A 12,486-nucleotide genomic window follows, 5' to 3' on the forward strand; every position below is an offset into this window, starting at 1 on the left:
TAGAATAAAGCGAATTGCTGGGTTTAAATCTGAACTTTGATGCTAGTAAATTGTATATCTCCCAAAGTAAACAGGCTCTAAATCAAACACTGCTAAATTTGCCTTGTCAGCCAAAACCCCTCTACTTGCGTAGTAGTCTCTGCCAAGTGATTTGTTGCTTCTTCCATGGATGTTTTGTTGAGGTTTTTATGGTTTCGTGGAGTGCTTACTTGCTTTTGCTCTGTGTCTGTGGGCTTGCAGGATGTGAAAGGTTTTTCTCAAAAATGGTGTGCAAGAATGTGTATACTTTTGGATTATGTAACTCGCTAGCTCTTTCTGTAGCTGTGCACTGTATATATACATATGACACACACAAAACAAAGTTAAAATAACATGATTAAGGTTTCAAGGTCAGTCACTCAAAAGTGACTGCTGTTCATTACACTGGTCATAATTGTTTCACAGTGACTTTCTTTTCTCTATCCGTTTGTTGTATCCACCTGTTGGTCTTGTCTCTTCTTAGATTGTAAGTTCCCTGAGGCAGGGACCATTTTTTTGGGAATGTGTGTGGATGTGTGTAGTGCTTGATCCCTGATTGGGTCTTCTAGGTACTACTACAAAACAAATAATAATAAACAATTCTAGTAATACTTTGATAGATGAATAGAAATCGCTGCTTGTTCGAGTTCATCAGCAATAAAGTAAGTTGAACAGCATTGTCCTCACCTTACAGATTGCAGGAGGTGGTGATCAGAATCTGCATTTAATCCTCAAGCCACATGTTCTGCAACTCTAAATTATCTTTTGTCTTATAGTTAGTCTATAGCTCTACAGTATTTCATCTGTAGCAGAAAGTAAGATGCTGTTTAATCAGCTTTGAAAATTAGTATTGCTAAGGCCGTGCAACACAATCAAATGACTATTCTTACAATATCAGTAATTTTAACAGTAACTACATGATTTTTATTAATATATTGAAACAGAAACTAAATTCTGAAATGCTAGAACAACATCAGAATATGAGGCTATATTGACTGATTCTTAACAAGTGATTAAATATTGAAATCCCCTAATTATTTTCTCCTTTTCATGTTAGCTCACCAGACGTTTGCCACCCATCAAGGAGGCCAAACCCAGGTTACAGAAGCTCTTCCGTGACTTTTGGCTGTATTCGGTGCTTATGGGATTTGCTGTGGAGGGATCAGGTAGTAAAACTTCCAGTGGGAGAAGATGCATTGATGTTCCGGTAGACTTAGGTTTATCTAGTTTGCAAATCAGCTGTTTAGCAGAGATTGTGGCGATCTAGAAGGACTAGGGGTAACTGGGAACCGGACCACAAGGCAGGTGTCTTACCTCTGATGACAGATTGCATTGTGTCCAAAGTGCTGTACTTTGCCGTGGACTAGACTACAGAAGTGTACAATTTATTATTGTTTACATCCTCAGTTCACAAGTGGCATGGCTAGTTGGACTCTGTGAAAATATAAGTGTGTGATGGCTGTGAACTAGCATGGGAGGGTCAGGGATGAGACACAGGCAAATTAGAAACTGCTTATTCATTGAGAGGTTTCACCTGCAGCCATCTGAACAGGTCTATTACGTGCTTGGAAAGTGGGCCATTAGTTTGAATGTACATACCTGAATGTGTGAAAAGATGGTTTAAAGAGGTAGCACAAAACTTGGTGATACTTATTTTCGCAGATTGAATCTTAATATAGGTTGGCGATAACCAACTGAGGATCAGTAGAAAAATCACTAAACTAATTTTAGGTTTCTATAATAGCCAGATCAGTTGACACAATATAATGGGAGTATATTAGGATGTTTCTCCTAGACATGGTTTGTCTTTCTCTCCCCTCCCTGCCCCTCCAAATTTCTACTACAGGTCTTTGGCCGGAAGAATGGTATGAAGGGGTATGTGAGATAGCCACTAAGTCTCCACTACTTACGTTTCCCAGCAAAGAACCTCTTCGATCTGTCCTTCAGTACAACTCTGCCATGAAAAATGACACAGTGACTTCTGTAAGAAACAGTTTCTTCCATTATGCTCCTTCAGACTTCAAATAATATATTGGATAGTAACAAGCAGATGCTGCTTAGAACATCAATATAATGTTTTCACTGACTCCCTTCATTAAATAACAGCAGCTTTCCAAATGCACTGCTGCATCCTGTAAGCTGTGCATGACTTAACAGAACAAAAAGCAAAAGTATGAAGTGGTACAAGTGTGTTTTTGTTAGCGGCAACAATCCTCTATTGGCTAAATACAGAAATCACGTCTTTGTGGGAAGGGAAACCTAATGATGTTTTTGTGTTTTCTCCTTGTGTGTCTGGCAGATGAAATCTGCAGAACAGTGATGGGATGAATTTGGTTTTGGAATAAAATGACATTCTGTAGTTCTCTCTATTAAAGTGGCTCCTAGCTGAGCCTTCATCTTTTGCCATTGCCTATGGCTTGGTACTTGTCCACTTTTCTCTCCCTATGTTTTCATGATCGACTGTAACAGAAAAATGTGTGTTATTGTTTACAACAGGGGTCGGCAACCTTTCAGAAGTGGTGTGCCAAGTCTTCATTTATTCGCGGTAATTTAAGGTTTCGCGTGCCAGTCATACATTTTACATTTACAGGGGCCGGCGGATGGAACCCCAGACTGGCAGCGGGCTGTGCGGACCGGCGGCTGGAACCCCAGACCGACAGCGGGCTGAGCGGCTCAGTCCGCTGCCGGTCTGGGGTTCCAGCTGCCAGTCCCAGCCACCGGCCCCGCTGCCGGCCCGGGATTCCGTCCATCCAGGCCAGCAGCAGGCTGAGCGGGGCCAGCGGCGGGGACCCCAGGTTTACAATGTAAGATGAAAAAAGTCAAGGATGAATGACAAGTGTAAAACTGAGAGCCAAATTCTTTGCTGGTATAACTTCATTCATTACTCCAGCAGACAGTTTGTCCCTCACTTTTAATGAACTGTGTTGAGCTGTATTTCTTGAACTTGACTTCTTCTGAGTAAGAGCATTGATGTTTCCTGCTGCCGCACTAATGCATCATATGCACTATTCCAGTACTTCACTGTGTGTCACCAATAAGTGTTATGTGCCTTTTTATCTCTTCTTTACTTGGATGCAAATGACAGTGTGAAGGCTTTTTCTTTTTAAAGGCATGGCATAATCAGTAGTGTAACCTAAATTAAACCTTTTCAGAATGCAAATAAAGATAGTGCCACCATGTTGGCTATCTCTTCTTATTCTGAAGTTGCTTACGTTTAGGCTGAACTGAATGAGTTACGGAGCACCATCATAAATCTCTTGGATCCTCCTCCAGAAGTGTCTGCTCTGATCAATAAGCTGGACTTTGCCATGTCTACCTATCTACTGTCCGTTTACCGTCTAGAGTACATGAGGTATATATTTATTATTACAGGTTGGTTTTGTAATCTTTGGTTTCTGGCATTTCATGAACTCTTCAGCCAGACTTGGACAACATAGGGTGAAATTCTGATTCTGTTTGAGTCAATGGGAGTTTTGTCATTGACCTCAGTGGGGGCCAGGATTTCACCCATGGAGTAAAATCTTCATCTCTGCCCAGGCCCCTTTATGGCAGGCAAAAGGGCTGCTGTGACATAAAGCGATCCCCAAAGCCCCAAACTCCTGGTGCAGGAACAATGAAGACCACCATAATGCTGCTTTTCGAGGAACCTCTTATGAGTTTAAAACATCCTCCACTCCCTCTCCCCTGGACTGCGAGTCCTGTGCTAAACCTCTTGGAGGCATAGCACAGAATCTCATCCATGATGCTTCATAGTTATCATGGTTATGGAATCAGTAGACGCAATATACAATTGTTGCTCTTGACTGGTGCATTTCGGCATTGCAAATAAAAATACACAGGAATGGACACTGGCAAGTCAGTACATTAAATTGATACAAAATTCCTAATGACTGCTATCAAAGAATGTCTGTGGGTGAGAGCTGAAGAGGGCTCTTACTGGAGAAGGTGGGAACAACTGCTAAGTTGTATGCCTCTTTGGCATTAAACAATAAGGACAAATATTTTTATTCACAAAAGCCTTTCAGACATATTGTAAGTACAGTCTTTTAAATACTGGTAGGCATTGCCATATTGAGCAAATGCAGCATGTAAAGAAGAGTGGGGTCTCTGTTTGTAGAAATACACCAGAAACAACTCACTAAATTGGTGAACTTTGTGCAAGTTTTTCCACTTCTAACAGCAATGCGAATTGTTTGCCTAGTAGCAAAATATGTTTTCCCTAAACCTTTAACTGAAAACAGACCCAAAGGCTCAGGTGTTAAATCTTACTGTAATTTAGTTTCTTGATGTGTGGGTATGTACTATAGCAATGTTTCTTAAACTGGGGTCCCCAAGGGTATCCCAGGGTGTCTGCGGCCCCTGCTGACTGACTCCTCCCCCTCCATCCCTCCATTCCTTCCCCTTCCTTGCAGTGCCTCCTGAACACTAAAAATTTGGCAGCTCAGCAGGGCTAAGGCAGGCTTCCTAATTACCCTAGCTCCGCACCGCTCCCAGAAGCCGCTGACATCCCTGCAGCCACGGGTGGGGGCAGGGGGTCTCCGCGTGCTGCCCCACCCTGAGCTCCGACTCCATGGCTCCCATTGGCCGGGGACACCCCACACCCCAACCCTCTGCCCCAGCCCAGAGCCCACACCAAATTCCCTCCTCCACCCAAACTCCCTCTCAGAGCCCAGAGCCCACACTCAAACTCCCTCTAGAGCCTGCATCCCCTCCCACACCCAAACTCCCTGCCCAAGCGTGGTGAAAGTGAGTGAGGGTGTGGGAGAGCGAGCAATGGAGGGAGGGGGAATGGAGTGAGCAGGGACGGGGCCTCAGAGAAAGGGCGGGGCTGGAGTGGGGACTCGGGGAAGGGGGCAGGGCAAGGGCTGAGCAGGGAGGCTTGGGGGTCCCTGAAAAATTTTAAATCAAAATGGGGGTCCTTGGGTTGCTAAAGTTTGAGAATCGCTGCACTGTAGGGATGAGGCATGGTTTCCATGTTTAGTTTTGTGTGAATGTGTTAAATTATTATCCTCCTAGGGTATTGCGTTCAACAGACCAAGATCGCTTCCAAGTGATGTTTTGCTATTTTGAGGATAAAGCTATTCAAAAAGACAAATCTGGTAAGATTACCTAGGCTATATGCTACCTGAGAAAGTAAAATTTGTCTGGCTAGTATCTTTTAGAACAAAATTAATGGAATTAGGTCAATTTTAAGAACCTGCATTATCGTTCAGTTGCCAGTATAGACAAAGCCTTAGAGAATTGCAAGTCACCTTTATGTTTAGAGTAGTTTGGTCATTATTAAGTTTTGACTTGAGTCAGTGCAGTATGTGCGTACCCAGGGAGATATGTCCTGGTAAATATAGCCGTATGGAGTAGGTATACTCAGGGTTTCAGTCAAATTTCCTACAAATTGTGTTGGATATTTTTTATTTGCTTAAAGTTTATGCTAGCAGCTGATACTAGCTGAAAACCATGAGGGGAAGAGGACTAAATCAGACAGGACAGTCTTCTCCATGAAAATTTCACTGATGAAACAGCATTATGGTCACTTGTCACTATATGCATAAAGAGGTTTGATTGCAGTTTATGGAACTACTCTCTGGTTCTCAGCATGTGTTGGCTAGCCCATTGGATCAAAACCATTGCCAAAGATTTGTATTCAGAGTGAGGTTTTGCGCAACTCCTGCCCAAGTGCTTTTTTCTGAAACTCCTGAAGTTGATTCTTGGTCCCATCAACACTTTGTTGTTGGATTATTAATAGCTCTAATTTAGTCTGCAAATGTGATTGGAATTACGCTTCCTCCACATCCCCCACTGAGAAATGTACCTGTTTATCTCTTGTCATTTCATCTGGATTATATAGAACTGCAGCAAGTGTAAGGTAGTAAAGATGTAGGAAGAGTCCCTTGAGTATAAATGCCCCCTATTAAAATACAGTATAACCTGTAGAAACCACTCTTACCAAATCGCTAAAATATTCATGTTTTAATTTGAGATATTCTGTTGATAAACAAAGTGACTATTCTGCAGAGCTATGGCATATAAGAGCCGGAGGATACTACTAAATGCTACTTTCAACTGGTGGTGGCTTATTTTCAACTTTAAATAAAAAACTTGTTCTTGCGGGAATGAACACTATTTAAAATAAGTGGTTCTCCACTTGCGAGGTAACTCCCTTCTCTTCATGTGTCAGTATATAATACCTGCATCTGTAATTTTCACTCCATGCATCTGAAGAAGTGGTTTTTTATCCACGAAAGCTTATGCCCAAATAAATCTGTTAGTCTTTAAGGTGCCACCGGACTCCTTGTTGTTTTTGTGAAATCAGACTAACACGGCTGCCCCCTGATACTATTTAGAATTGTAAAGCAGCTTGATTCAGTGTTGGCTGAGTACAAATAAACATGTTTAACTGTTAATGGTGCAGTATCCAAGGAAAATTTAATTCTTATAACAGAGCACAACATTTTTCTTGATTCTTCTCCAGGGATGATGCAGTGTGTGATAGCTGTTGCAGATAAGGTGTTTGAAGCTTTCCTTACAATGATGGCTGATAAAGTAAGCTATGTGGGAAGGAGAACTACAGTGTAAAGTGTGTGTGTGTGTTCATTTTGTGAAAGTCTTTTTAAAAACACAAAAGTGTCATGCTTCTCTTTGGAATATCTAGGCTAAAACTAAAGGGAATGAAGAGGAGCTGGAGAGACATGCTCACTTTCTACTAGTGAATTTTAACCACATTCACAAGAGGATCAGGAGGGTTGCAGACAAATACTTATCTGGTCTTGTAGATAAGTGAGTATAGACATCCCTACTATATTACCTTTTTCACACTGACTACTTGGTTATCAAGAAGAAGAATGCAATTGAATAGGGCATTCATTTAGATTTCATGACTGCCAGTTCTGTTGAACAGTCATTTTGTATATAGCAAAGATGAAAATTTCTGATGATTAAAAGAAGGCCTAGAGGGCTACTAAAATGTTATCCTGGTTCTGAAATCCTTGCTTAGTTACTATTGCAATCCTCTTTCTAGTATCCACACAAGATGATCACATCACAGAATGTTAAATAAATGCAAAAATATACTCTGCTTTATCATGCTGTGTGCAATTCTACAAAGCCGTCAGTGCCCTCTGCTGGCCAGTAGTGTATAGTGCATTTAGTATGTGTGGTGACAGAAAATACCGAAAATCAAGAACAAAACAAAATGTAGGTTAAAATGGTAATCTGCTCTTTAGTTCCCTTTCCTTTCCTCCTTGGCACACTTGGGTGATGCGGAGCTAAAGTAGTCTAGCCTGATGTTATTGCCTTGACTTTCAATGGGAGTTGTGTACCCGATTGCCTCTGTGCCCTTGGAAATCTCCCCTCTTAGAGTCTGCCTTCAAAGAGAGCTTTTGACAACTCCAATCTGTTGTGAGCCATGATCAACTTAATCCCTTATGTTCGGTATAGGTTTACACATAGATACATTGCTCTTTGTGTATATTCTGCGCCTTTTGGTGAAGGCATAATTTTTTTCACCACTGTCTATTCAGTGTGAACTTGTTTTATTTTAGGTTCCCTCATTTACTGTGGAGTGGAACTGTGCTGAAGACCATGTTAGATATCCTCCAGACACTGTCACTCTCTCTTAGTGCGGTGAGTACTTTTTAATTAACCCTTTTATTGCTGATAGAAAGTGCATGTATATTGACCAAAGTTTTCATAACAGTGGAACAGAGATACCAGATAATACTGAAGGTGCATGTTTGCAAAACATATCTTATACAGCATTAGGCAATGAAGTGGCGAAGTGGTGTAGTGTTCCCCCCTTTTTTTTCTTTGAGTTAAATTATTCATTTCACAGTGATAACGATTTTGCCTGAAGATCTGCTTATTTGGAGTTTTAAGTTGCTCGATAATATCCAAGAAAAGACACCTTTCATAATAACTTACATTTCTGAAATCACCTTAAATCCAAAGATCATAAATTGTTACAAACATTATTAATCAGTTAAAACTCAGAATTCCTATGTGAGGTGAGAAGTGTGCAGTCTTGTTTGATTATTTTAATTTAGGATTAATCCATTATTGTATGTAAAGTGTTTTGAAGAAGGAAAAGTGCTATAGAAGTACTATTTTATTTATTTTCTAATGTTTCTTTTTAAACCATAACATAGTTTATAGTTATGGTCATGTTGAAAACAAAACCAAAATGCAAGAGTCTGCTTTGTGGGATGGATAGTGTCATTAGCAAACTGACTTAACAAAGCAAAAAGTGTAGCCTGTAGTGAACAAGTCAATCATACATGGGTGAATTGCTTTTTATTGAGACTTTAACATACTTTATTTTAGGACATTCACAAGGACCAACCATACTATGACATTCCAGACACCCCGTATAGAATCACTGTCCCTGATACATATGAATCCAGAGAGGTAAGTGGTGTCTCTTGATTTGTTGGCAAAATGTAGTTTAATTGACTTGTCTCAGTCAGCCACTCTGAACAGTCTTGTTTTGAAGGTGCCTTCTAAAGTAAGGCTTGTGTGCTGTAATTTAGCTACCAGACATTTGAAGTTCATTCTGAATTTCCCTGTTTCAGAATTGCACCTTACCAAAGCATAACAGTTCTCTGCCTCCCAGAACACACTTTGTAAATAGCCTTCAATATCCTAATGTCATTAAAAGTCTCTTGAACTGTCTCTTGTTGGTGCCCTTAATGTTGCTTACTATGCCAGTAAGCATAATGCTGTTTGTGAATTATTGGCTGGCTGACTCGTGTATCAATGCACTTTTCCTAGAGTATAGTGAAGGACTTTGCTGCACGCTGCGGGATGATTCTTCAAGAAGCAATGAAATGGGCTCCTTCTGTCACAAAGTCCCACCTTCAGGTAACTAACTTGAATTTGTGAAGAAATAATTTATGATCCTCAGCAAAGTACAAAGTTCACATACCTTGAAATAACAGCATCATTCGACTAAATGCATTTATACTTATTTTGTAACTTTTTGGCTATTCTGATTCCTATTCCTCCTCCACCCCCACCCCCCAATAATGGAAGCATCACTAAAATCAGTATCATTTTAATTTTGTTTTTGAAGTTCTCTTCAAACAATATCAAATTAATGTTGAGTACTTCAGCCATTCTATTCACCTTTGATTCTATGTTAAGAATGCAGAATGTTGTGGAGGTTTAATTACTCTCTGATTCGGTGTTATGAGAGTGATAAGTTCTGATTAACGTGCATAAAAATTCATGCATTTTTAAATTCTCAGCAGGTGATCAGAACACAAGATCTTTGCTGCTTTGCTATTAGAGAGAGAAGGTTTTCTCAGACTTTTAATTCTCTTTCAAATACAGTAGAACCATGCTAACTTACAAGACCATGGTAAACTACTGAATTTTGTGACTGTTAGCAAGTAAGGACTTTATCCTGCTGCTAATACCTTTTGCTGAGCCCAGCAGAATGTGTTTGCACAAACACAAATCAGAGAATGTGTCACTAAATGTACTTTAATTTATTTACTCAATTACAGCTTAGTTTTAATTATTTATCATTTGTAAGGTACCAGTAAATGTGCTGTTTGTATATTTGATAAAATCAAAAAGAAGTCGTGGTAGTATGGGAGCAGAATAACATGTCTGTTAACCCTGTGCTAGGAGGTGGGGGTTAATCTTTAGTGCAGGTTAGAGTTTCTAGAGTAACCTGCTTTCTGTTACCTCTCTTCCCCCCTCAGCACTGATGTGGCAGTTTCTGGAGAGGCTCAAGAATAGTCTATAGTACTTCAGATTTACCTGTGACATTTGTATTCCCTCCTGTAAAAGAAGAGTGAACACTAGTTTTTCAGTCTTCATTTCTAGCGGATCAAGACAGTTAGTGTTTCCACCTCACTTCATCTTACATGGAGTCTAAAATGCCTCTTTTTGCAGAACATTTGTGCTTGGTTTTCAAAATCATGATCTTTGCTTCAAACTTTAGATCCCTATTAGGTTTGCTTTATCCCCTGTACAAAAGAAAGAAAAGTCCCTTTTTATTTTAGGCTTCTAGGATGAGATTTTTCAAAAGCTCTAATGTCTTGGGAACAAAAGTCCTGCTTTCCTAGTGCTGAGGGAGCAGTATTTGGAAAGGAAAACAAGGACTAAACCTAACTAAATAGATTGTCAGATGTGTGTATAATAAATCTTTTGGTAATTCAATATGGGTAATACTTGAAATGAGCTAGCTGCTCTTGAAAATTACAGTGCTCTTCAAAAAAATCTAATTCCTTATCTCTTAGGAATACCTAAACAAACATCAGAATTGGGTGTCAGGCTTGTCTCAGCACACCGGGCTGGCTATGGCTACAGAAAGCATTCTCCACTTTGCAGGCTACAACAGACAAAACATCACCCTGGGGGTGAGTATCAGGCATCAACAAAGTAATCCTATATGCTGTAAGTCATGCATATCACAAATAACATACCAGATGTCCACTCTTGAGCATCCCTTGATTTGAAATGAAGGGGAATGTGTCTTTTAACCATGTTCTTCCTCCTTTGAATGGTTGGGAGGTAAGAGATACAACAAGTTAAACTATAAATCTTGTGTCTTTAAGCACAAAACTTTAATATAAAGTCTTTGATGTACTTTTAGCAAGGGTTTAGTATTACATATGTCATTTTTAAATGATAAATGGAAATACTCTATATAACTACTTCTTGTAGTTGTATGTCTGAAAAAGGCAAATGATAATGCTTCCCAGAATAACAGCGCAAGGTTGGCCAAGTGCCATTGAATGAATGTTGTTACATTTCCACCCCAAAACATGTTTTTTCACTGCATGTTTTCCATTGATGGCAGTGACTGCCCATGTGCGTATACGTATGTGGACTTTGTTACATTACACTACTTCATGTGTACTGTTAAGCTGCATTAGATGTTTATACTCTGACGATATACTTTCTCAAATCAATACATGAAATTCTTCCTTTAATGATGATCTGAGTGACTAAGGCCCTGCATATCAACATGAAAATAAAACTCTTCCATTGTTAATCAGAGAGGCTGACGGTCTTTTCCTCATCTCTTGTTTTATTACTTTGGACCTTGGTTTGCTGCTTGGTTATTACACGAGCATGACATTCGAAGCATGTAATAGTTGTCACAAGTTTATCTACCTGCCAGTGAACCGAGCAAGCCACTAGGCAGGACTGCAGAAGAGTGTTATTAGCTGAATGCTGGATTTTCAGTGTTCTTGCTGAGCCATGTGGATTTTCTGTTAAGACTCAATATCAGGATGGTGATTTTAAAATAGAAATTAAATGATCCTTGCCTGATTGCATCTAGCTAATCAAACTGATTTGTAATCCGTAGGAATTTTGACCCTTTTGAGAAGGGGAATATAGAGACGTAATTATATTTTTGCTTATTTGTTTTGAAATTGCAATACAAGTACTGTAGTTCTGAAATGTTGGCTGTATCAAGACTTGTTGTCCTGAGTTTAGGGCATAAATGTGCTCCCCCAGGAGATCCCAAACAGAGTAGTGACTCGGAGTCATGTTTCTCAGGAGCCTTTGTGTTATGCAAGGGGGTAGGGGGACGATGAGTGCATGACAGTCTATTGTCAGAGGCAGAATGCTCCCTCCTTTGCACCTAGACAGCTCTGCAAGCTGGCACATGAGGAGGGCTGAGCCATGGTTCTGCATGCTCCTTGCCCCTTTCCCCCTCTTCCACGCTGTTCCTCAGAAGTGGATGCTGCTCTTCCCTATACCTAGGGCCCTGCCAAATTCACAGTCCATTTTGGTCTATTTCACGATCATAGGATTTTAAAAATGGTAAATTTCATGATTTTAGCTATTTAAATCTGAAATTTCACGGTGTTGTAATTGTAGGAGTCCTGACCCCAAAAGGAGTTGTGGGGGATGTCACAAGGTTATTGTAGGGGGGTTGTGGTACTGCTACCCTTACTTCTACACTGCTGGTGGTGGTGGCGCTGCCTTCAGAGCCTTCAGGGCAGCTGGAGAATGGCAGCTGCTGCATGCAGAGCTGGGCCCTCAGTCAGCAGCCACCACTCTCTGTCCGCGCAGCTCTGAAGGCAGCAGCGCAGAAGTAAGGGTGGCATGGTATGGTATTGTCACCCTTACTTCTGCACTGCTACTGGTGGGGCGCTGCCTTCAGAGCTGGGCGCCCGGCCAACAGCCGCCGCTCTCCAGCCCCCCAACTCTGAAGGCACCGCAGAAGTAGGGTGGCATGGTATGAAATCTGAATAGTATAGGGTAAAAGCATACAAAAGCCCAGATTTCATGTTCCGTGATGTGTTTTTCATGGCTGTGAATTAGGTAGGGCCATACCTATACCTGAACTCCTGATCCAGCAAAGCCCTACGTGGCTGCAGGTGTTGGGGAAGGTGCTTTGTCACCACTGATTCCTTTATTTGTTCATTAACACCAGCATAACACAGTATTAGGGAGATCAACCTATATGCTCTTTGATAGTGTTCTGGTAGCCATGGTAAAATTCCAGTT

General features: G+C 40.7%; 1 protein-coding gene across 1 annotated transcript in view; it reads left to right on the forward strand.

Moving 5' to 3' along the window:
- The window catches only part of PI4KA (phosphatidylinositol 4-kinase alpha), a 91,028-nt gene that overhangs the window by 51,410 nt on the left and 27,132 nt on the right, over positions 1–12,486 (forward strand). Inside the window, exons 20-29 of the mRNA XM_065417907.1 lie at positions 1,076–1,184; positions 1,865–2,001; positions 3,237–3,370; positions 5,035–5,117; positions 6,488–6,558; positions 6,668–6,792; positions 7,557–7,638; positions 8,335–8,418; positions 8,782–8,871; positions 10,260–10,379. Of these exons, the coding sequence (XP_065273979.1) occupies positions 1,076–1,184; positions 1,865–2,001; positions 3,237–3,370; positions 5,035–5,117; positions 6,488–6,558; positions 6,668–6,792; positions 7,557–7,638; positions 8,335–8,418; positions 8,782–8,871; positions 10,260–10,379 (1,035 nt within the window). The remainder of the gene's footprint in view (positions 1–1,075; positions 1,185–1,864; positions 2,002–3,236; positions 3,371–5,034; positions 5,118–6,487; positions 6,559–6,667; positions 6,793–7,556; positions 7,639–8,334; positions 8,419–8,781; positions 8,872–10,259; positions 10,380–12,486) is intronic.

Source organism: Emys orbicularis, chromosome 16 (genome assembly GCF_028017835.1).
Source record: "Emys orbicularis isolate rEmyOrb1 chromosome 16, rEmyOrb1.hap1, whole genome shotgun sequence".
In the NCBI taxonomy this organism is placed as follows: domain Eukaryota; kingdom Metazoa; phylum Chordata; order Testudines; family Emydidae; genus Emys; species Emys orbicularis.